At 41.0% G+C, this 25566-nt stretch overlaps 1 protein-coding gene across 15 annotated transcripts in view; it reads right to left on the bottom strand.

Moving 5' to 3' along the window:
• Positions 1 to 25566, bottom strand: part of KIAA1217 (KIAA1217 ortholog) — a 338974-nt gene that overhangs the window by 169261 nt on the left and 144147 nt on the right. For 11 of the 15 annotated variants that reach the window (XM_059841653.1, XM_059841745.1, XM_059841620.1 and 8 more), the window contains exon 2: positions 2576 to 2862. In XM_059841653.1, the coding sequence (XP_059697636.1) occupies positions 2576 to 2862 (287 nt within the window). Of the gene's footprint in view, positions 1 to 2575; positions 2863 to 7904; positions 8068 to 25566 lie in introns of those variants that run through there. The other 4 variants (XM_059841679.1, XM_059841645.1, XM_059841764.1 and 1 more) reach the window with 3 other exon arrangements.

Here is a 25566-nt window from a genome sequence, read left to right on the forward strand (position 1 = left end):
ATACACCAGACTGTAAATAGTGGGGTATTTTATGTTTCAGCTGCACCATTTGACAGAGAGATTAGAAAACAGTGTTGCATTAACCACTATCCTTGTTAGGTGTCCTACAGTGGGGAAATTCCCACCATGGACAATGTTGCCATTTTCCAGATACTGAAGCAGCTGAAGAAGTAAGAAGGGAGAAAAGGAACCTGGAAATGAACCTGGAAAATAAATTCTGACATTTTAATTTAAAATATGACCTTCTAAATCATGTCTTCCCATACATCTTACAGATTTTGTTCGTAATACATGTATATGTTGCATGTGCATACCTACTACATGTGCATGTAGTTTGTCTTCTATACAACTGCTACACACTCATATATATAAGGGTGGAAAAAAGGAAGCATGGATGCTAAACATACATATACAACCTTCAAGGCAAAATTATACTATAGTCTTATTCATGGAGTGGCTAAGAAATCACACATTATATGTACACATACATGCACACACAGCTGTGTGTACATATATATATTTATGCACACAAACCTATGTGTATCCATATACAGTTACATATAAACACACACAAACACACACACACCAAATACTGATATGTGGGTGTGCACACAGAGACACAATTGGTAAGAAAATCCCCCTCTGAACACTAATGCTATGATCATCAGAATCTTACTGCATCTGATGAGCCAGACAGTTGATACAACACATGCCAACTAAACAACTTTCTTACAATCAACTTCTATTATTTATTACTGCATGTTTTCATGTGGTTTTAGTTCAGTTTATACTTTTTGAGGTAAGGCTGAATGGCTGGAGTCTTCAGTATTTCCCACTTCCAAGAAATATATTTTGATGCTCTAACAGTAGTTTTTAAGTTATTTTGTTTTAAAAATTAAAATTGTTAAAAATTCACAACATACAACACATATAATACGTATGTCTAATCACCAAAAAATAGGAGCAGGAGAATGAATTTTGCTCTCAATAAATTAGCAAGGAAGACACATTTTAAACAAATATCAAGAGCAGTTACTGCATTCCTTCTGTAATTTACTGCCTTCAGAAAAGGCTCAAATTACAAAATGTGTAGGGTGTAATGCTGTAGGCTGTTCAAACTAGGTTTGCAGAGTCTGCAACACTGGAACTAAATATTTACATGACTCCAAAAGATCTAATCTCTGGATTTCGCCCCCCTCCCACCCCCTTTATTTAATTTGTATGCTATCTTTATCCACCACCCAGCACATTCCACACAGTCACAAAAGTTCATGGAAGAGATAAGTGGGGAAGAAAAAAAGTCAAGACTTAAAAAAGAAAGGAGTAAAACTGTTTAAAAATGAGGAATAGATCATCCTCATTAGAGCTGGAGTCTTGCAGCAATTTTAGCTGGATACAGATGGATTCTAACAGGGATAGCATCTGGGATCTCTAGAGACCCTGTAAAAGAGAAGTTCTAGGGGTGAGTTAACAAATTACAATCTTTCCAAACCTGTAACAGTCTGATCTTCAAAGCCTCACAAGTATGCAAGCTTCAAAGAAGCATGGAATTCACTAAGAGCTTCCATAACAGAGTACAATATTTTTCCAACTCATTTTTATTCCTTATTTACACTTAATTTGCTGTTAGTGCTGAAACACCTATAAAACACTAAGGGAAACGAGCTTCTACAAAAAGGCTTGCTGTCAATCATTTGTTAAACTGAGAATATTGAGCACAAGATTTTTTAGACCAAACTCCAAATTCTGATGCTTGACTGAAAAAAAAATTAATTATGGAATAGATGATAGATTGCCCGAACAGATTAAACTCCATTATTGTACCCAAAACCAGAGCCCAGAGTTAGAAAGAGATCCTTGCATGGCAGTCCCCGAATTCAGAAGGTCGGCATGCCAGCAGCCTCCACCTGCTCAGAGAGATACATCAGCATGTCACCTCCCCTCTGACCCTAGCATCTACTTCTTCCCAGCAGCATCTACTGCTGGCTGCTGGGAAGCAGCTGCAGGCAGAGGCACACCACCCTCAGGTATGCTGCTGACAGACAAATGTGGGTGTCAAAGCTCCCTAGAGGAGGCAGACAGTTATGAGTAAGTCTGTTCTGTTTGCATTACAAAATTTAAAAATAGAAAAGAAACCAATTGAAAGGGTAACAGAGCCAGCTAAAGCATACAGACACACTCTGCAGGTATTTTCTTTTCTCCCAGGCAGTGCTGCCAATACTCAAAGTGTAACAGAAGTCAGCAGCTGTTCCATATTTTCCCTTCAGCTGTGAAAAGTAGATTGAGACTCATATACTAAGATCAAGAGTCTCACCTTCACTCTTTTCTCTGTGTATGCTCTAAAAAAAGGGAAAAGCTCTTCAGAAATGTCAATTTCAACAAACAATTCCAAGGTAATACCGAACAGATTTATTTTGTTTCTTTGAATTTCAAGGCAACATCTGAATCGCAGGCCACATCCAAAAATTTGTTTCATGCTTTGTTACATTCTCACCTTTTGTAATGAGGCAACACTGAGTTTTGTAGGAGTTTTAAGGACCGCTAAACACACATGATAGAAATCTGACTTCCTTACCTGATCTCTTAATCTCTCTTGGTGTCCCATTATTGCTGTGGCATGGTGGGGATATTTCTGTTTCAGATGCTCAAGAAAAGCCTCTCTCTTCCTGTCCATTTCTGAGGTTTGCATTCCCAGTATTTCTTTGGAACTGCGAGGGCCACCTACTGTGTGTCTTCGAGGGATGTTGCGGGTGGACTTTGAGCTGGAAGAGGTGTGACTGCTCGGGGTCGAAAGCAGCTCTTTAGATCGGAGACATTCCGCATCGTCGAGTGATGTTACATGCAAACTGGGTTTTGCCTGGTCTGCAAAGAAACAAAAACCAAAACCAAACATAGTTTGTATTATAAAAACTTAATACCAACATTCACATTAGTAGCAAAACAGGAAAAAAAGATTGATATGAAAGGCAGGTACTTTATAAAGTCTGGCAGCATGCAATGGCATGTTCTGCATCATTAGGCATATACATATCATAGTAAGTGGCCCAGAAATAATCCCTTATATAAGCTATGCACATACTTATCTACTTTTATCACACAATTGCAGTATTGCCTCACAGAAAAGTGAGTACCATTAAAGTAGATGTTCCTTTTATATCAACTTTACCTACATGACTTGAAAAGAAGATCTGACAAGGCCCTTATTGCCTGACCTTTAAGATCTACAGGATGCTTTCTACAAGAAGAAACAGATTTCTTCAATAGGGTCCAGTACACTTAATGGCCCCATAACTAGTATACTTAAGGGTACAGACTGATAAAAATTCCTTTGACAGAGCAGATTTGTAATCCTTAATCTTTTTTTTCAGTGTGTTTTCAACATGTTCTGAAACACCTAGGAAATAATAAGAGGGTTTGGGAGTCTCTTTTTCCTGATTTTTGACTGTGGTCTGGTTTTAAATTTCATGGATCTCCCTCAGATTTTATATGTCTCAGGACAGCAGGCTGGAAAATGCTACATCATTTTTCCATAAACCATTTTTTAAGAAATAGAACAAAAGTAAGTTCTGTGTGATCTAAAAAAGGGGGAAAAAACCCTCAGATAAATTTTACTACTTTAAAATCTATTTTAAGACCAAAGACCACGACAACATTTGTAAAGAGATAGGCAGACACTGTGGGTATGTAAGTGCTGGCTTATCTTCAGGTAACTCTGTAACATGAACCCTCTGGTGCTCAAAAAATTGTAGACTGGAGCCTTGTTACCTAATACCTTTGAAAAAATCCCTCACTCCTTTGTCAGCAAAGGAAAAAAAACCCCAAAAACTAACAAAAACCTGAAGTACTGAAAAGGCCTCTCCAAGTCTGATGTGGCCTTCCTCATCTTTACCAGACAGACTCAAACTCAGACGCCCCTGAGTGTTAACCCTTCCCAGCACCTCCCCAGAAGCAGGGAGCTCCTTCTTCTACCTGTTTTGTATAAATCTTTATTTCTCTCTGTCTGACACTTGTTGCCTCAGAGCCCCTTTTGCCCACATGCTGCCATTATACAGTACCACTGCATGGAAACAGGCACCTACTCACTTTTTTTTATGGTTCAGTCACTCATTCTGATACTGTGTGTGGTAGACACACCACTTGCCTCAGGATTTTATGCTGAGGATTTCTCAGCTTTCTGGTGTGCATCGTCAGTTGCCTGCCACATCCCATGGAACCTCAAGCCCCAGTAACAAAGCAAATCCTTCAACGGTGGAGCTGCTGCTGGATGTCCCACCAACTCACATAGGGAATCAATTTCCTTGGGTTCCATAACAGAACTTGGCCCTGGACAGTCCTCAAATACTTTGCTTATTTCTGTAAACTCCCTATACTGTTCAAGGGCTCCAAGATGTTCCACAATGACCTCTTGTTTGCATTCCTGGAAACCAATCCTGGAAGCAGATGCAGGCACAGGGGTCCAGACTGCAGGTGACACCATGGTTTGACGAGCACAGATCTGGACACAACTTTGTGAGCAGGTTTGGTTCACAGGGAAATCTTACTCTCACACAGATTCAAAGTGTCATCTATGGTCTTCACAGCACCTTCTAAGACCTTCTTAGCAGCACAATCCTGGTTAAACCTCCAGAGCAGCAGCCTCACTTTCATGTACAAGCAAGCATGCACTCAACTTTTTCAAGCACAACTCAATTAAGAAACATCCATCCTCTCTGCTTGTTGAAAAGTCATGAGCCACCAGGTACACTGAGCTTGTTTGAGAAAAACAGCAAACAGGAAAGTTTTGCTTGCAAGAAGCCAGTGTGGCTACTCCAGATATACTCAGTGAAAACAGTTTCTGAAAGCTGCACAGTCATTCTGATGGATTTTACATGGGAGGGAAACTAGGTGGGTTGGGGCTGGATGGAATTTACCATCTTTAATTTGTTGTGCCAAGAGCCTTGAGTTTATAACCCTCAGGCTGCTGGAAAAAAGGCACAGACATAAAATAGGGGATTTTCTTGGAGCTGGAGGGAGTCAGCATGAGCTCAGGTGACTGAGTGCAGCAATTTGGTATAAGCCCTCAAAGTACGGTCACAGCAGCAGTTTCAATCACTGAAGTGATGGCAGGTGCTTCCTCAAGAAGGCAGGTAAACGTGTGCTGACAAGCACAACCCAGAACTCATGAGTGTGTATTTTGGGTCCTAAATCTCTCTCATGCAAAGTCTTTCCCTATTCTGCACTTTGGTAATTTCAATAGTTTAAGAAAGAGCTAATTATTTGGCACATAAAGAGACGTATCAAGTAAAGCGTTTTACCACTGTTTGTTATTAGGTGAAACCTTGAAAAGGAATCAAAAATAACATACTTTTCTTATACTGTATTAGAAAGATCAACAAATTCTCTTATTTTTCGTTCATATATTTGGAAAATACTGCATAAATACCAGTGAAAAGAAAGGAATGTAAACTATGCAAACTAATTCCTCCTCTTGCCAGAAAGCTGACTCGGGCATCCAGCGAGATCCTGATCCTGCATCATTACAGCACATAGCAGCAAATTACTTTCTTTGCAAACCAAAATCTATTGTGTTTCAGTATGGGTCTTTTCTCTACTAACTGCTGAAAAAAAAAAGTTTTGGACCACTTTCTGGACAGGGATAAGTGACTTCATTGGCAATTGCCTAGGGCTGAGCACTGGGCTGTTGAAACTCCCCTGTGGATCTCGAGACACATAAGTTGTACAGATGCTGTGTTTGCCACAGTGCTATAAGGGAGGAAAAACAGAGAGATTTTCTGGATTTTGGAGTGCTCAATAACATAGTGGGTAAACCTTCCATATCTTCCAAGTGAAGATAATAGGCCTAGCAAATCAATCTCTACAGATAACTGTGAAATGTGTGAAACATCATGTGATGGTTCCCAGATGAGTGCTAAGAGTAGGAAAAAGATAAATTATGCAAGTACCCTCCCAGGGAAAGGAGCAAAGAGAAGGCAATAGAGAACACGGAGGTGTGAGATAAGCTTGTCTCCCTCTCTCCCTCCCTCATTTTCAGAAGCTAAAAGTTAAAGGTCTTTCTGTTCAATAAAGCAGCAAGTCTAGAGGGCAACTAAAAGCAAGACTTGCTGATTGACAGGAGGAATTTGGTTATCCAAAGGCATGAGTAACTCTTACACTTGATTTGCTTCTCTGATCTGAAAATAAGTTTCAGGATTTCTTAACATCACCAACATCACCCATTACTCCAGTAAAGGCCCAGGTCTGCAGTGTAGAGGGAGTATGACTAGGATTAGCAGCAAGAATATCATGACAGATTAATGGCTGTGAGCTAGGAGAAAAAGAATAGAAAAATAAAAAAGTCCTTTGATATGTCCTGGTATGTAATTCTTCTAAGTCACACCCTCCATGAAGTCTACAAAGGTCAGGAAAGTCACTTTGCTTCATTACTTTAAATGCTATGAAGATTTTAATAGTCCTGTTTTGCAAGCCAGGTGACATAAGAAAAGAACATTTTCAGAATAATTTCAGAAATGAACAAGTGTGGACCTGACTCATACTGATACTGTGAAACTGAGCCTTGAAGTGAACCCCATTCAATACTAACATTAAAAAAAAAAAAAAAAGGATTTAACAGCATGAGTCAAACCAACCTCTGTTACATTTATGTTAGCAGTAAATGTGATATTATTTGGAATTGTTCTAATTTACTTCACTGTCTTTACAATTAGCTCCCTTTCCAATGTAAATTTTGGATACGGGCCAAAACTACTACATTTGGTTAGGAGCTTTCAGCACTCAACATTTTTGGGAACCATAGAATGAGTCTGGTCAGCCCTCTGTTTTCCTAGCTCCACATGTATCTGAGGCAGTTTCATACAACCCCTACAGAAGAAATGTGTTACTGAAGGCAGTTTTTTTTCCTAGTCAGACACATTCTTTAAGTGAAGATTTCCGTCCCACTAAACATAAATATACACAGACAAAGGTTACTCTTACTCACAATGCTCAGTAACTTTACTTAAAAAATAATTCAAAAGAGCATCAATTGATGAACACGCAATTAAAAAAAAAAAGAAAGAAAGAAAAAAAGGAAGAGCATTTATTTTCCTCCAAAATTGCTAAAACACTATTTTTTGGCATTCCATGCTTATAAACTTGTGTGATTTTTTTTAAACCCACGTGAACTATTTGTTTCACAGAGGCACAGTAACACAACTTTTCCTGAAGTGTCGTTGAGGAATACAACATGCAGGAAATGGGAATGTTCACAGGTGTCCCACAAACAATATAATAGATATAGATTAGATTAGGTGTTTGTCAGGCTACCTGAATGTTATGTTCGACGTGGAATGGCCCATGTAGAATTCTCCAGGAAATAGTTTTCGTTCACTTTTTAGGAAATAGATAGCGCAGCAGTCAATGTGTGAATGCACAGCGGCGGAGCCGCCGTAGAAACCCCGCTAAGACAGTCCTGGCTTTGCTCCAAAACAAACCCCAGTGGTTTCACTCAAAGTAAACTAACCCTGTCACAATCTGCCGTGGATCTCCCTCTTTTAACAGACACCCCGAGGTAAAGATGAGCTCAAGCCCACTTTTACGAAGGAAGTGCTATTTCTCTGCCATAGCTGAGGCTGGCAGAGCATTTAAAGGGAAGGGGACACGCTTTCCCCACCTCAGCCTCCGCACCGGCAGGATCCCGCATCCCTGACAACCATGCAGCGTGCTCCCGGCTTCGCAGGGCACACAGAAGTCTCTCCAAAGAGAAAGTTAACTCACAAAGTGTCAGTGTTAGGGAAATGTGCACAACAGAGCCATTAGTACAAGAAAAAGAAAAAATTTCATGCATTCTGCCTCCAGTTATATAAAGAAGCAACGAGGGACATGCTTAAACATAACTCCATCTTTGCCTTATACCGCCGCTTACTTACCCCTCGTCTGCCTGCTGTCTGTTGGGCAAGCCAGGCACAGCTCAAGTTTCTGGCTTTCATTTTCCTCCATTGTCCCTGCCTACCGCACAAGCTCCCCTCTCCAACTTGGAGCCGCAGCGCCCGCACCGTCAGCGCCGGGCTGGGGCGGAGGAAGGAAGCGCAGCGCTGGCGGCGCGGAGCCCCCGCGCAGCCCCGGGCGGACGCGGCCCCGGGGGCGCCCCGAGCCCGGCCCCAACAGGTGACGGCCCCGCCGCCGCCCCTAGCCGGCCCGCGCCCCGCGGCAGCCGGGCGGCCGTGTGAAAGGCAACATTTCAAACGCGATTACAGGCCTGAGCCTCCGCTGGAATCCGAACCCGCAGCCTTTTAAATCTCTGTCATGGGACAAAAGCCTTTCCACACGGTATTTTTTTTTTTTAAGCTCATAACCACCAAGCCCACAAACATTCCTGATAAATGCTCCTCTGTCTTTTTTAGCGTCTAGTTTAAAAGTAATTCATTATATAAACTCTTTGAGGTTTTGTTTTCAGTTGGATTCTTTCATGCCGCTCAGAGAATGAATTGGGGAAAAATCAAGATACAGGAATTCAACTTTAGCGAAGCCAATAAAAATGAATGGTAGCAATATGTAAACAGGGACTTGGGTTAAGAGGGATTTCGAAGCCTCGGTAGCAAAACATATAGAAACATGTAACTAATTCTCTTTTGGCAGATCAGAGGCCATCAGTCTGCATGAAAATCAATAGATCTACCAGGCTGCAAGGCAAGGCTCAGAAGGATGAAATCAAATCCCACAGATTCCAGCAGATGCCACATGTGTTGATTTAGCAGAGAATATCAGACTGATTTAGTCTATCCAAATCATAACGCTGAGCCAGAGATGGTGGAACAAACTTAGTGTTGAGTTACAGCATCAAGACCAGAAAGTTAATCCACAGACAACTGAAGTAGATTAAGAACAAAAACTGAGATATTAATAGAAATAGGCAATTTCTCATTTAAATTCATACTCTAACACCAGGTAGCAGTATCTTGCGTGTCTTTTTAAACAGACCTAATATAATATGGTCCTCCAAGTCTTCTTCAACTCCGACTTCAATATAGCATCAGCCAAATTGTTTGCAATGATCTCTCAACTACCCAGTCCAGACAGGCTAGGAAAATTCCCCTACATTTCCGTCTACATCTTGATCTGGCAGAAATGTCATCCTGTCTACTTAGATTATTAAGCATAGAAATCTTTTGTGTATATATAAATTCAGTACAGAAGCTCTAGGAGGATCACTCTCCTAATGCTCCTATCCTCTCACTTCCAATCAAAAAAAAAAAGCTTTTGAGTAAATTACAATGAACAATTGATAAATGAACAAAACTATTGTTCATTAGATCAGACACACATATTCTCTAGCACTTCAGAAATATTTATTTTCCTTTTTGACAACTAATTCTATATGGTCTTAGAACCTGGCAAAAGTCCCAGAAATCTGACATGGAAAACATAGAAAAGATGAAAATACAATTTGAACATTAGCACTGCTATTTAAGGTCTGCAGTACAGTGTTCCCAGCTGAATACTCCTATAGTTGCCCTGCAATTATAAAGAAAACAGTGTGATTTTATTTAGAATAGTGTTTTTACTGGCCCTGGATTCCTCCTGCTCATTCTGATTGTGGACTATTTTAGGAGGAGAAGTGATGGCCAGCCACCCCACTTATCTGATGTTTCTTTTGTGATATGAAGGAACGTACCTTTAACACCAAGGTTTTCCAAAGTCTGGACAATTGCAATGAGCCTCTCGCAATTTACATTCACAGCCAGGTGGAAGCATGAGAGGTTTCTTGCAGGAATAGTGACCACTGAACACCACCAACTTCAAGAAATGTAAAGTAACTCAGAAGCCTCTGATGGAAAAAGAAAGCCAGTGTGGTTGCCTGAAGCAGCACCATGAAAGCTGTACCAAGACAGTATCTGTACACAGGGCCCAGAAACTGAGAGTTCAGAAACTAAGGGCATTTAAAAAGCCCTTGTCCTAAAATACCACAAAAGAAAGTACAAAACATACTAGCATTAAATGCCTTAAAGGAAGGAACTTTTTCAGCCTTGTACAAAACCAGGGTTAGCTCTGGAGGTCAGTAGTGTTTGTACCAAGAACCTTAATAAGAACAGAATCAGTGCGCTCTAGCTCCTTAAAAAGCTTTCCCTCCGTCTATTACGGGGAAAAATATCTAGAAAATTAGTCTGAGACTGAAATAATGATGACAACAACAACAGCAACAACAGCAATAATAATCATTAAAATGTAACTATCTGCTTTTAGCCAGCACCTTTAGTTTCCATAGCCAAGAGCACGAGACAGAGTTGATCTCTCGACTTTCCCTGTCCCAGTGAGCAGCCGGGTGCCCCTCGGCACAGTGCCAAACTGGTCTGGAACTGCTGCTTTCATGGCCACAGCAAGATGCTCCCACTGCTGAGACTGACAGTAAATGGTATTGATAGTGCTGCTAAGGGGCCTGAGCAAACCAGACACCCAAAATGTAGAGGTGGCCTAAGAGAGATTGGTTTTTTGTTTGTGGACCTGTGACGTGAAAACTGGGTGTCACCTTAGGAGAACTTCTGCAGCTGCACAAAGTAGTTTCTCAAACAGGATTAAAGAGCATGGGCAAAGGAAGAGACTAAAGATGGCACACTTTGGTATCATCAAAATCAAACCAAAACAAAGAGCTTGCCAATAAACCGTAATCATCACTCAGGAAACATAATCACCTCTGCTGCTGCTCAGGCCAGGGAGCAGTTGGAACAACAAGGTCTCAAAGCATGTCTCATTTAAAGGGAAAATTCCTTGGTCTCGAGCTGGATTTAATTTGTGTATCTAACAATGCCATTCCTTACAATGTTACCAGAGTCTGTTTAGAGAATTAGTGAAACTCCTTTAGCAGATGGAGACAGCCAGAACCATTATATTATTAGGCTCAAATAAAGAGCACCCCAGTACAGTCACTGGGATGAATCACTAAAAACAAGTTAAATAAACTTGATTAACCAGTTCACAGCACGCAATCAGCGTTTGTTTATCTGCGGGATCAACAATAACAGTGTTTCCTTTTAATTACTGTGCTCAGATCTGGGTCCATCAATATCAAAACAATGCACAGAGAATAATGGCCAACAGGTTATGATGTTTTAATTGTGTTTAAAATTAATGTCCCAGAGCGACTTCAACACTTCTGGATTTAGCATGTGCGTAAAGAGGAACAATTAACAAATACTGGCTGCACTCAATTAGTCAAGTTTATAATATAAAACAATGACTCCATGGCTCTAGAAATTATTCAGAACTGAAAATCTGGGAAGATAATTATTAATAGTTAAATCATAAGAAGTGTTCCATGATTAAAGACTTGTCTCAAGGTCCATGTGAAATCCTGTAGCCACTGTGAAAAATGTCATGAATGCTCTCCACAGGAACCAGCCTGACACTTTTTAACCTGTTGTCCAGAAAAAAATATTAGACTTGGAGTGGTGAGGCAGAGAGGAATTATAAGCACTCAAGTGGGTCACACTGCAGCACCTTTCCAAGCCTTTATATGGCCAGAGATGGCTTGGGACTGCCCTGAAGGAGGGGAGCATCACAAGGATGCTCCAGCATGTCAGAAAACCTCCTCTCTGTACTCTGGGGAGTCATGGGTGGCTATTCACTACCAAACAATCAGATTTGAAATGGAGAAAGGAAGTTAATCCAGAGAAAGAGCACTGACTGTGATGAAGTTCTGATTTCCTCCTTGGACAACAGAGAGCAGCTTCAGGACTGCAGCTCATTTGAACACATCTCCGTTCTCATTCATCCTCAGCATCTTCACTGCCAGGCTGGGTGGTTGTCTCTCAATGCTTAAAATTAAAATAGACTCAATTCTGAAAGAAGAGGACTGTGTCCAGATAGCATATTATCAAAAAAGATACAATAACAGCCACTAGCTTGTACAGGCAAAATGAAAAAAAAATCTGAGGTCTATCAATATGAATCCATGTAAATACATCTGGAGGCAAAGAGGCCTAATTTTAAATTAATTTTTTATTGATTAGGTATTGTACAACCTAAAGAATTCTAGATTATTAAGATATGGAGGGGGGCTTTATGATCATTTGGTCTCATCCACTTACTAAGAGATCTCAATGAAGTAGGTTCTATTTTTAATGCAAGCATAGTGGTTAAAATATTCAGTGCTTAAATTAAAAGAAAACATCTGAACTTGATTTTAAAAAGTACAATGACAATCTGGGATTACTTAGCATGAAATTACCTTCCCTGTTAAAAGCTGTGGAGGGTTTCAGTATTTATACACTGTACATTCCAGTTTAGTTAAGAAGTCTCATACTTGTGAGGAAAAATTAGCCCAAGGAGTAAAATGGTAACACTCAGCAGAAGCAAAAAGTAAGTTGAGTATGAATTTTTCTGCTCATCTCCACAACAGAATTTCATTGTGTCTTGTTAGACCTACAGGTTTCAGCTCTTCAGAAATGTTGAGGCCTAACAGTGGTGCCAAGAGCCAGGCTTAATCACTAAAACAATTATACAAAAGAGTGACTAAGAAGTTGAACATTAAATATTCAGGCAGAAGATATATTCATCTTTCCAATTCCATTTCAAATACAGCTCTGGGAAGTGGCTATAATCACCTGTCACTTGGCATTGCCAAGCTGTCAGGTGCTCATCTCCAAGTAACACATCAATTTTTGTGCACTCCAAAAAACATTTTGTTCAAGTTCACAACTCACACCTGGACTTAGATCATGTTAAACAGGTTATATTTTCTGTTTTCCAAGTTTAGTTTTTGCTTCCTTCCTCTCCCTCCAGTATTTTTAAAATAAATTAAAAGGCCTGAAAGCAGTAAACACTTTTGCATGCCCTAAATCAAACTGAGAAAAAGAACTGTGGTCATCATAAGAAGTGCTAACATTCTAGTGAGGACACAAACAACAACAAAAAAGAGGTGATTCTGTTCTTTCATCAGTAACTTTGTCTCCCTCTCTAATTTGGGACAATCCCAACAAAGCTAACAGTAGATACACTTTAGCATGACTTCCCTTTCTGTTGCCCAAGGGAAGATGGAACAGAGCTAAATGAGCATAATTACAGGATCCATGTTCCTGCCTCACGCAATGGAACACCTTTTTTCAGCTTTTGTACCCTCCTGCTGTCATCCCACCACACCAAACTAATATTAATATGACTACCCTGCCACCAGCACAGCCAGCTCAGGGCTGGAGACCCTGACATGCCTCAGCTCCTCTGCCACCCACCAGCCTGGACAGCCCTTCCTTCACACACCACATTTTCACACAGGAAGGCAAAGAAAGAGATCAGCCTGCAAACCCTGAAACAGAAAATATGATCATGTTTCTGTAAGGTACCAAACAAATTACTCTGTGAAAGCAAAATATGCCTTACATTGCAGAAATTTTAATCACTGCAGTTTAGTGGAATAAAAAGCAATATGTGGGTGGGAAAGAACAGTGTAGGTAGGGGATTGTTTCTGAAGGAGGTGGACAAAAGGGAGGGGGGAAGTTTGCTTTAAAGTCCATCTGCTCTACAATCAAATTCTATTTATCCCCAGTGTAAAGCATTTTGGTTTTGATAACTTCACTTTGGATGAATTGACTCAAAGAGAGCTCTGATTGAGTTTGGATTCAAATTGATCTAACTTTTTAGCAGTGCCAGAAGAACAGGCTTACTGCTTGAAACACTGATTATCCCTGGTTTCATGGACATCAGCAGGATCTGGTTGTAAATTCATGAGGCAACATGCTTTAGTGATCAAAAGTACCTGGAACTGCTCTACATAAAGTACATTTGTACTTTGAAATAATATGAGAGATCCTTTATTTCAGCTTTTACCAAGTACACATTCAGTTTATAAGATTGTGACTGCTTGAATAAACAGGAAATATGAAGTATACTTCAATGGAGACTGGGTTCAGAAATAAAGTAATAGTTCAAGTTATGCTGTGACTACCATAACCACCTACTTATCAATCAGTATTTCTGATAAATAATCTGCCACCAAAAAAAATTCAATAAAAAATTGGTAAATAATGATTAGAAATATAACACAATGGCACCAGTGTTGCCATCCCACAGGATTCACATAATTCATGATGATGGTCTTTCTCAAAAAGTAACACTTTGGGGAACACTATTCATTTTATTCACCTCTGGACTGTATCCAATCATATATTTGACTTTCCTCAACAATGTCACTGGGAAGAACTAGATTTTTTACTAAGAATCAGACTAAAATCAAGTGAGAGCTCAGGACCATTGTGACTTAATGAGTTGGACATTTAAAATAATTTTTTCTCCCTGTCCTCACACCAATGGCAATACTATACAACAAATGAAAATCTGAATATCTGAAAAGAGATAAAGACAAGTAGAATAAATTCTTACAGCTTTTTTTCTATGCAGATCTGGTTTCTAACCCAGCAGGGATGGTCACAAGTTGTGGTATGTAAAGCTTTTATTTCTACTCTTTGGAGGGCACCAGCCTCTGAAGGCAGATGTAAGAGCAGATGTCTAATGTAGACCTTTCAACTTGTAAATGTATCAATGACCTCTCCGACAGTATGTACATCTCCCTCCTTCAAAGTGCCTCTCTGACCTCCCCAGACCATGCTCATGCTATTATTAAGACAGCTGATTAGTAAGAAAGCAATTGGAGTTGACAGCAGTGGCACTGCTGTTCTTTTTCAGACCTGTCCAGTCTGTTCTGCTGGGATGCACACTTACTAATTCACTCTTCAGTATTTAGGGTTTCATAGCTTTAGGGCAACAGGGACCATTTGATTATCTTGTCTGATTTCCCATCTATCACAAGCCATTAAATTTGATATAGGATCCTCACACAAAAGCCAAAAGCTTAAATGAGATGAAGAAGACATTACTGATCTCAGGACACCAATGCTGCACCTGCACTAGCATTTGTTTAAAACCCCACCACACAGGCAATGAGATCCACCCAGATGATCAGCGTAAGAAAGTGAAGGACATCAAACTCCTGTCTGAGGGAGCTTAACCCTGAGCAAAGTTCTCTCCTGTGCCTTTAATTCCCCACATGAGACATCCACCTTAAGAAGCCTCCAAACCATCCTAACCAAAGGTGTGATATACACATCCAGTCACTGTCTCCAGCACAGTCCATCTTTTATGCATGACAGAAAAAACTGAAAGGAAAAACACCTCAAAACATACCTGTCCTGATGTACATGGAAGGGAACAAATCCCACTGAGCACTGCACGTTATCTGCTGAAAGGTGCAAGCACGACAGTTGATTATAATCACTGCCTCTAATACAGAGCTGCCACTGCTGTTGTTTGAGGCTGTTTCAGCAGGCAGGACATGGCTGATGGAGCTGCTGACTCGGGCATACCACGTCCAGCAGCAGCAGGACTGCCACAACCCTCGACCCTGCAGCAACCACCCACTAAATACAGGCTTTCTTACTCCTCAAATGGCTCAATGGCTTTGCAAATATACCTGTTCTCATTTCACACACTATGTTACAATTAACTAACTCATGTTTAATTACCCTCAGTGCTAAAAACTTGCACCCTATTTCTTCATGGCAAAGTTGCCTTATCTGCAGTTTCCAAGGATCAGATTTATTGCCCTTTGTCAGCCAGACCCACCTGTGCTGTATGATGTGTGCTAGGTAGGAAAACCATCTCACAGCCTCCTCCTCACTCACTCACTCACTCACTCACTCACTCACTCACTCACTCACTCACTCACTCACCAGCTCACATCAGCTGAGCTCCATAAAACTTGCATGATCTTTTTGTCTCAGCTTACTTTTTGGAAAACAAGTCTTTGCCTCTTTTCACTTTTCTTTCCAGTATCCTCATCATCTCCTTGCAGTACAGCTAGTGGGATTGTCAGAGCCCATTCTTCTGAACTTAATATACTAACAGTAAGAAAAGGGTACATGACCTATATTTCCCTCTGAAAACACTGATGCAGCTGGATGGTGCATGACAACACAGAGCCCCGAGGGAAAGGGGACCTGAGGCTGGGGCACTCTGCCCAGCCAGGACAGGAGCCTGTGGCTGCAGCAACCTCCTCCCAAAAAGGGAAAGAATGTTTCAGGTTTTGCAAGGGTAAAATGTCCAAACACCAAGTGAGATGCAGTGTCGTGACTCACATCATATCTTATTCCTCCTACAAGGGGAAGTCTGCTGCTCCTGTGCAAGAAGATAAAAAGGGAGGAAAAGTAACAAAGCTCTGTCTCATCAGGCCACAAGAAGCATACAGAACTGCCTGAGGTGAGGACAAGAATAAGCAACGTCAGCATAGGAAGGTGTCATAGTAGGTTTAAGCTTTTTCAGAGGTAGAGTCTTTCTGTCTCTCTCATGAATAAATACATAACCCAAGACAATTTAATTCCAACTGTTCTGTATTTCTTACAAAAACTTTTCAAACCAGAGGATGACTCACAGGTGAGGATTCCACTGACAACACAAAGTGACATTTTATTAGGTATGTCCCTTTACAAACTCAAGTCTGCACTGAGATATACAAATATGTCTCCTAACATAGCATATGCCTTTACCTGCAGCACAGTGCAGGGTAGGGAACAGGCAGTAAGTAGTGACAATGACAGCTTTTCCTCAGTCCAGAAGAAAAGGCTGTTAAATATTAATTGGCGACATAGACAATATGCAGCTTTTACTGCATATGTAAATACTACAATACTCTGATTTCCAAGACTCATTTGCAAAATGTAACTCTATAGTTTGTTCAATCTTATTTATGATTTTCACACTAGTATTTAATCTTTCATAATTACTATAATAAAGTCCAGTAATAAATTCCCTTTTTTCTCACCCCTCTTTTGCTTTTTTGCTCTAGAACTGGCATTAAAAGATATCAGTTCAAGACTGCAGCTGGAATGATATTTTAATCCTTTCACCACCTGGAGGATATTCTGGGCAAAGTGCTACAAGGAAAGAAGCACCAAGATCTCTTTGAGACAAGATACAAGATTACTTACATGCCTCCATTTCAGTCTTACAAGCTCCTCTAAGTCCTCTCTCACAACAGAGAGTAACTCAGGAGTGCCCTTGGAAGAGGGTGAAGAAGTAAGTGAAGGTTGAGTTTGCAGCCCATGAGTAGTATTCATGTAATGCTTTTAGTCTGCTCTTCTGCACTCTCTTCTCAAGTGCCTAAACTCAGCCAGAAAACACAGGCTGAATACCACAGTTAGGGGTAAAATGCTGCAGGCAGTAATTATCAATCACTTTCTTTTTCCAACCATCAAAGAAGGTAATTTGTTTGTTTTCCCCACCCAGCAAGGAAAAGACTGGGTGGTCTTCTGACTTAAGAGTCTGAGAAATATTCCTCTCAAGGACGGGGCTACCCCAGGCCTCTTGGGCAGCATGAGGTCCTTTTTCAACATGGTCTTACACTATATTTGAGTTTAGCCACAGACATTAAGACTGTGGCAATGTTTTGCAAATCATCACTAAATACTTTTTCTTCATAGTAAAAGCCATGTAAATCTCGGGAGCATTTCCAAGAAACGAATAAAGCCTTGCTTGTGGAAAGGTAACGTTTCCAGTCTTCATCAGCATGGGACTGCCATGCCACAGAGATTTTTTATCAGGTTAAAGACTAATTCCCCTCCATCTTGCAGTAGCTGTCACCAGTAGCAAGAACATAGCGGCTTTGTTCAATATGTAAGTAACTGTGAATTCTGATGCTGTTATTTCATTGAGTGAGAGACATCCCAATTAAACATTAACATAAAAACTCAGCACCTTGCAGGAAATTCAAACAATTATGCTATTTATTTAAAAAGCATGTCTTGGATTGCTACACATTCAGACTTCAAAAAATGGTTTAAATTTTTTGTTTCCCCATCCCCTTCTTAAACAGTGTACAGAAGTACCTGATAATACCTATGCTGAAAGCCATGCCTGCCGGGGGCTGTCTTTTTAGCCGGTCAGAGTGACCCCGACTAAAGTTCGAAAGTTTCTTTTCTCAGCCCGGTGCTTGAAGAAAAAGTCAGGGCTCTTCATTTTTTCGGTCTCAAGGTTGTTTATTGCATCTTATCTATAAAGTTCTTTCTCTCTGTTTAGCCGAGATCCGTTTGGCAGGACAGCTAGAGGCACTCTCTCTTCCTCCAGGGTGGTGTTATCTTTATATACTACAAACTACGTGTACAATATTTACAGTTATTTTCTAATACTTATCATCTATATTAGACAGTGAGTTTCTACTTTAGACTAATCTAAAAGTGCTAACATCACTAGACAAGATGGAGGTAGAGAAGAAGAAGAAAGGCTAGACACGCTCAAATCCTTCCATCTTGTCACCAGAAACTCTTATACTAAAAATTTTAAAATTTACATTTAGACTTTGTAATTATTTATTCTTACACTATTTACACTATTGTGGCTTTTATCTCTTTCTATAAAGGTGACAAGTTATTCCGTGGTTCATAATCGAACTTACTGGTGTTCTGGGCTGTGTGCCAGGGTCTCTGAGCCCCTTGGTAAGGGTCTCAGGAAACTCTGGATTCTCAAAGGAATGTCTTGAGTTCTGACATCTCCCCCTTCTGTTTGCACTAAGAAGACTTCTTTGGCAGCTTGGCTGACAACTCGCTATATACACAAAAGAATGCATGGCACAATGAACAAGAGAACTAAAAGCTCTACTAAAATATAACAAGCAATCATCTAACAACAGTTCTACAACACTACTGATTCCCACACCCATGAAGAGACTCAAAGTCCACAGTCTTCTGTGGGCAAAACACAAGGGTTGGAATCTTTGTGCAGTCTACATCTCTACATCTTCTTTTTTGCTTATGGAATGGTTAGTGTTTTCTTGCCCACGCTTCTTGTCAGCATTGTCTTGTACTGGATGGAGTTTCACATTCTTCACTGAGATTCACTTGGACTTTTGTACTTGCTAAAACACAAACAAATCTACGCCCCCGAAGAGACTGGAGGATTTTCTCAAAATTTCGGAGGTGAAGAATGGATTTTGATATGAAAATAAAACATTGATCAACTCTGTTTTAGTCTCTATGCAATTGCATAGGGAAATGTAAAATGATAGCAATTAGAAATCAATTAGATAATACACATAACCAATAACACATCTGAAATCATACAATTGTCAAACATTACAACACTGAACTGTCATCTCAGAGTCTGCGACAGCTGATGAACTTTACAACAACAGAGAATTGGAGAATCTATGTCTGGATTCATGTTTCTCTAAATTCCTTCTGAAAACAGGCTCAGCTATCATAGACGGTCAAATTGCCAAGCTAAAAGGACTTGAATACTTTTTGATGTAGAAAACATCTGGGCTGATTGTCAATCACTCTATTCAAGTAGAGCTAGGACTTGGCCAGAGCCCGAACTCTAATTGATGGATATCACTTAGCACATTCTTAAAATGAGACTCTTAAAAACAGCAATTATGAATAGGAAACCTTAGGATTAAAGATCTATTAAACTATTAAATAATTGGATCTTTCTGAAACTTTTGTTGGGATAGAAATTCTTCAAACACAGTAGACTTCTTGAATTTTTGGCTGAAGTACTTCTGTAATAACTGAAGAAACAATAAATGAAGAAAACTACAAAAGCGGCAATTTGGATTTAAAAGAAATCTAAAAACATATGAGTAGTTAGGAAATAAAGACAAGATTCTGAAGAGACGTGGCTTCACACAAAAGAGATAGTGGAACACTGGCTGGCTATAAACACTACAATACTCTGATAATAATTCTTATCACAAATTCTGAGAATTCTCATTATATAATCAACTTATCAACAGGAAGTATTTGAAGGAGTTAAGACAACCTTTTTAAAGTATTCATATAACATTAACAGCAATCTTTATTTATTAGTATTACTTATAAAATCTAAAAATAACAAAGGTTACAAACTCACTGACAACAATCCCTAAAACTCTGAACTATTGGAGAATCAGCTGTTGACCTCACAGATAGGATCTGATTGATGTTTCTCAAATGCTCTGTCTTCAGAGACACTTTGAGTAATTGAATCTTTACTAATACTTCTATCTTTATATGGTGCCGTCTCTCTCCCTGAGAGGCATTTTTCAAAATAGATTTTTATCTACATCATATTTGGAATAACATTGATTTGCATTGATTTTCCTTTCTTTTTTCTGTATCTTGGGCAAAAGCTTGGTGCTTTCTCACTTTTCTCTGATTTTTGGACAACTTTTTTTTTTTTTTTTTTTTTTTTTTTTTTTTTTTTTTTTTTTTTTTTTCTACGCCTATCTTTTGCATCTGAGACTTGATCATCTGATAAATGCTGTTTCTGTCACTTCTGTGGGACTAGCCTGTTGAAGAGCTCGGTGTGCTTCACTCAACATGTGCTGCACCCGCGAAAAATTTCTAACTTGAGATTTTGATGGAGGCTGAAACTGTGTGCTGGCTGTTGCGGTTGGCTGGGTGCCCGTTGCCCTGGGATCGGAGAGGGGTGGTACTTGGGGCAGCCTCTGTACTTTGATTACGCCCCGTCTTTGCCTGTGCCGTCACGGGAGTGTGGACAACTTCGCCCCGACCGCGCTTCTTCTGCGCTCGTCTCGGCGCAGGCGCGGTCTCGGAAATGTCTTTCTCTCTCTGATCGACACTAGTACAGCTCAGATCCCATTCTGGCCTCGTGCTAACACTCGCAGCCGGCGCGCGGTCTCTGCTCGGCCGGTGCCTGTCCCGCGTCCGCGAACTGGGGAAAAACTCTTCGCGCCCCGACTTCCGGGTCCTGCATCATCACTACGCGTCTCTTGCGTCTGCCTACGGGCACCGCTTGGAGCTTTGCAGCTGCTCTAAGTTTACTGCCCGCGTCTGACGTGGACGCTATGATTTGAGAGCCCTTCCCGGACGTCCTGCGGGTCTCGCCTTGCGCGCGCGTCCCTGGCACCGCGCCAGTTGAGGCCGCCGCCGTCGGTGTCATGCTCACAGCCCTTGCGCCGAAACTCGCGTTTCCCACTGCCTCCGCGCTCCCCCCGCTGCTCGCCGCCGCCGCCGCGCAGCCACGCTCGCCGCGAGCTGGGCTTTCGGGGTAGAGGAATTGGAGGCGGTAAAGCTGCTTCCCACTCCCTCTCATCGGGAGCTATTACTTGCCCCCTCTCATCGGGAGCTATTTCTCGCCCCCTCTCATCGGGAGCTATTTCCCGCTCCCTCTCATCGGGAGCTACTTCTCCGCTCCCTCTCATCGGGAGCTACTTCTCCAGGGCTGGTTGGGACCAGAGACAATTTCTGCTTTGAGCTTTGCTCTCCTCTCCCTGCCCCTGTGGGATTCACAATTAATGACCTTTTAGCTCTACTCTGGGATCTTGCCGTAATTGCTTCTAACATGATCTTTGCTGGGGATAAAAGCTTCAAGGCCGTTTTACTTTTTTTCAGAGATTTTCACAAGTTGTGTGGCTGCCAGACTTTGTAAGGTTGACAAAATTCTTAACTGTTCTTGAGAGCATGTCCCCTCCATGTTCTCAAATCTCAACCTTCTTACTAAAAGTTGAATCATTTGCAAGGTCTGTCCGGAGGTCGCCCTGGTCACTGGCCCCCCCGTCAGATCTGGATGCGAGTCTGTTTAGCAGAAGTTGAATCTTGGGTCTTCTGTGTGGATTTTTTTTTTTTTTTTCTTTTTTTTTTTTTTTTTTTCTCTTTTTTTTTCTTTTTTTTTTTTCTTTTTGGGAGTGCCTGCTTCTTTTCTTCGTCCTTTTTTGTTCTCTTCACGGGCTGTGTTTCAGCGGCTGATGTCTGGTGGCGTGGCTGCTTGCCAACTGCCCACCTGGGTGCTTTCTTGCTGCCTAACGTGTCGTGGTCTCTCTTTTGCAGCCCATCTCTTGCAGCCGTCTCTCTTTCCGCCCATCTGGGTTGTTCTCTTGCCGCCCAGCTCTTGCAGCCCACCTGGGAATGCTAGATGCCGGGTCTTTCTTGCAGCTAAGCCAGGGAACGCCAGTTGCTGCATTTTTCTTCGAGCTTGCACAGGGAACGCCAGTTACCGGGTCTTTCTTCGAGCCCACACAGGGAACGCTAGTTACCATAATCTCTCTTCGAGCCCACCCAGGGACGCCAGTTGCCGGGGGCTGTCTTTTTAGCCGGTCAGAGTGACCCCGACTAAAGTTCGAAAGTTTCTTTTCTCAGCCCGGTGCTTGAAGAAAAAGTCAGGGCTCTTCATTTTTTCGGTCTCAAGGTTGTTTATTGCATCTTATCTATAAAGTTCTTTCTCTCTGTTTAGCCGAGATCCGTTTGGCAGGACAGCTAGAGGCACTCTCTCTTCCTCCAGGGTGGTGTTATCTTTATATACTACAAACTACGTGTACAATATTTACAGTTATTTTCTAATACTTATCATCTATATTAGACAGTGAGTTTCTACTTTAGACTAATCTAAAAGTGCTAACATCACTAGACAAGATGGAGGTAGAGAAGAAGAAGAAAGGCTAGACACGCTCAAATCCTTCCATCTTGTCACCAGAAACTCTTATACTAAAAATTTTAAAATTTACATTTAGACTTTGTAATTATTTATTCTTACACTATTTACACTATTGTGGCTTTTATCTCTTTCTATAAAGGTGACAAGTTATTCCGTGGTTCATAATCGAACTTACTGGTGTTCTGGGCTGTGTGCCAGGGTCTCTGAGCCCCTTGGTAAGGGTCTCAGGAAACTCTGGATTCTCAAAGGAATGTCTTGAGTTCTGACACATGCCAGTTGAAGTTGTTTGCGTACTGAAAAACCAAAGTCACAGTGTTCAATGTTGCAATTCAGCCTCCCTTTGGAGTGAAAGGAAGCTAGGAGAAAATGGGACAGGAACCAGGCTGAAAAGCTTTCTGAAAGCTGCAGCTGCAGCCAACAGCTGAAATTTAAAATCAGACATTATTTTCTCTCCTCATCTTGTGGGCTCTGCTACAGTTTCAATAAACCACAAATTTAGCCACAGAGGCACTATCGCTTGTAATTTTCTTTTGCTGATGGAGCTAAAATAAGAACCATTAACACTTCCCCAACTTCAGAAAGCAGCGTATGTCACTCTCCAATAGGGCTCTTGACAGGTTCCACGTGGACGTGTTAGGCAAGTAGCAACCCCCAAATGCAGCACTGTGAAATTAGCAATTTAATATTGCAGAGAGAACCTGAAAAACAAGATCATATGGGTCAAGGAAAGCAGAAGCAAGAACTGCTGCAATTTCCCAACCCAGTCAGAGAATAGACCTGTGACATGGCTCCCTTGGATTTCCAGAGGGCATGTAGCAACATCCCGCGGTGAAGAAACAAAGAGAGGAGGTCGTCCCACTGATAAAAAAACTGAATAAAGATAGGAAAAACCCAAAACCCTTTTTATAGGTACAAAAGCCAAATTTCCCTGGAGATGTAGATTATCAATCACACAGAGGGGACTGGTTCAGGCAGCTCTCTACATCAGTGAGTGGAAAAAGAGGGTTTAAGTGAGATGGCAGAGCTTACTGAGTACATTCTGATATTCAGGGAAGACTTCAAGGGCTGGTTACAAGGAAGAGACCACAAGATTCACTGAATGGGTAGTAAATTTACAGATGAAATCCCATGCAGACAAGTGTAAAGCGATGCACATTGACATTGAACAAAGTATTATTGCTCAAAAAGAGAGTTTGAGGTTATAACCATTTTTTGAAAAATTCAGCTCAGTGCTAATTAGTGATTAAAATACCAAATAGTTGTTAGAAGATGCTAGGAAACAAATAGCAAAGAAAGCAGATAATACCATTATGCTACTGTACAAATCCACAGTCCACCAACATCTTGAATATTGCATGCAATTTTAATTTACTCCAGGTCAAAAAAGATACAATGGAAACGTTAAGAAAAAAGCAGTATGGATGATCAAAGTTACAGAAGAGTTTCTGTACAAGGAACAACTGAATTATGTAGGACTCTCCATTATGAAAACAGATGACTCAAACATCTGTTTGAGGTCTATAAACATGAGTGAAAGAAGTTGAATGGAAAAAGACTGGTCATTGTCTCTCTCAATACAGACTGTAGGGTCATCAAATAAAAGAAGTAAGCTAATGATTCAAAACTACATAGATGTGAATATTAATTTCACAGAGCATTATGGAAGTGCTGGTGAGCTGGGAACTTCCTGCTACAGGACATTGCAGTTATGAAGTTAAGAGTAGTTTAAACACAAATGAATGGGAAAAAAAATCCATTGAGCACTGTTAAGAAAAAGGACATAATCCTTGGTTTCTCTCCAGTAATCTTTTAATTGCATATTTCTGGGAGCTGGGAGGATATTCCAGGAGTATGACTACATACTTTCCTTGATCCCACATCCTTCTTTGGGTAACAATCACCAGTCAAGACAGGTTGTTGGGCCTGGTACAACTGCTCTTACACTTGACAAGGTACAAGAAGCCCTAATGCTGACAGCAACTCTTCATAATATGCGCTAAACATAAAGAAATAGAAGCACATTACAACAGAAAAACAGCAACCCTAGACCTAATTGAAACACTCTGCTCTGTGGTGAGAATCACATGGAAATCACCTCCTGAAGAGAGGATATGGGAGAAAATGAATGGCACACAAAACACTAAGTCATGGCTCAGCTGTTGTGGAAAACTGTCTACACAGGAAAGTTAGAGCAGTGGGAGCTACAAATGAATTTGCAGTGCCTCAGCTATTCCACAGAGGCGACAGACAATGCAGGGTAAATCTTACATGGCATCAGCATCCAAGGCTCTGCACATCATCAAGTGTCAGAACACTGTTAGACCTTTTGAACAAGGGATCTGTACAGCATTGGGGGGCTGAGATCATCTTTTCTCCTGCATCAATTCCCTGCTACTGAGAAGCCTCTCTGGAGGACTGTGGGTGCCCTGACTTAGACCAACGCACAGCGTGGCACCAAGCCTCCCGTGCCCTTCCCCATTTCTCTGGGATATGGGACCACAGGGAAGGCTGTGCAGATCAGCACACAACACTCTGCAAGGCAGCACTAGGATCTGGTAGGTCATTGGTAATTGGCTTGTTTAGAAGCATGAAATCTGAATATCTGCTCACACTGCTGCACACAACCTTGCCATGAAGGCATCATATGCTTTTTGTTCCCATAGTTCCTTGGAGATTTGCTTTGAATATTTCCTATTTGAGATGTGTAACCACCTCTATGCTTTCTCAGTCCAAGGAAACAGGAGATTTTTTTCTTCCTTTTTTTTTTTTTAGTCAGGAGACATTTTTCAAGGGCAAAGAATAATACACCTTTTATTAAGCAGTGATGCACAGTAAGAAACCTTTTACTAGCAATTTTTCAAGGGATGTTATAACTGGCTGACTTGAAAGAGACCTATCCAAAATCTCATTAGATTTTCAAGTACTTTAGAAAACAGTTCTTACAGAATTATCGAATGCACAGGAAAGCAATGGCAGTTTCATACCTGAGATTATGTACTTGTGTGCTAACTGCAGAAACACACCAGAGTGGTGGGGAGCACTTGGAGCTACTGCTGTAACAGGGAGTTCCAGGGGATTGTTGCAGCAGACTCTTTGTAAACATTTTATTTGCATGTTTTTAAGTGATGTACATATGATATACAGGGATGTGTCTCAGTAACTCCTGACCCAGAAAATCTG

Source organism: Haemorhous mexicanus, chromosome 1, assembly GCF_027477595.1.
Source record: "Haemorhous mexicanus isolate bHaeMex1 chromosome 1, bHaeMex1.pri, whole genome shotgun sequence".
Taxonomy (NCBI): Eukaryota; Metazoa; Chordata; class Aves; order Passeriformes; family Fringillidae; genus Haemorhous; species Haemorhous mexicanus.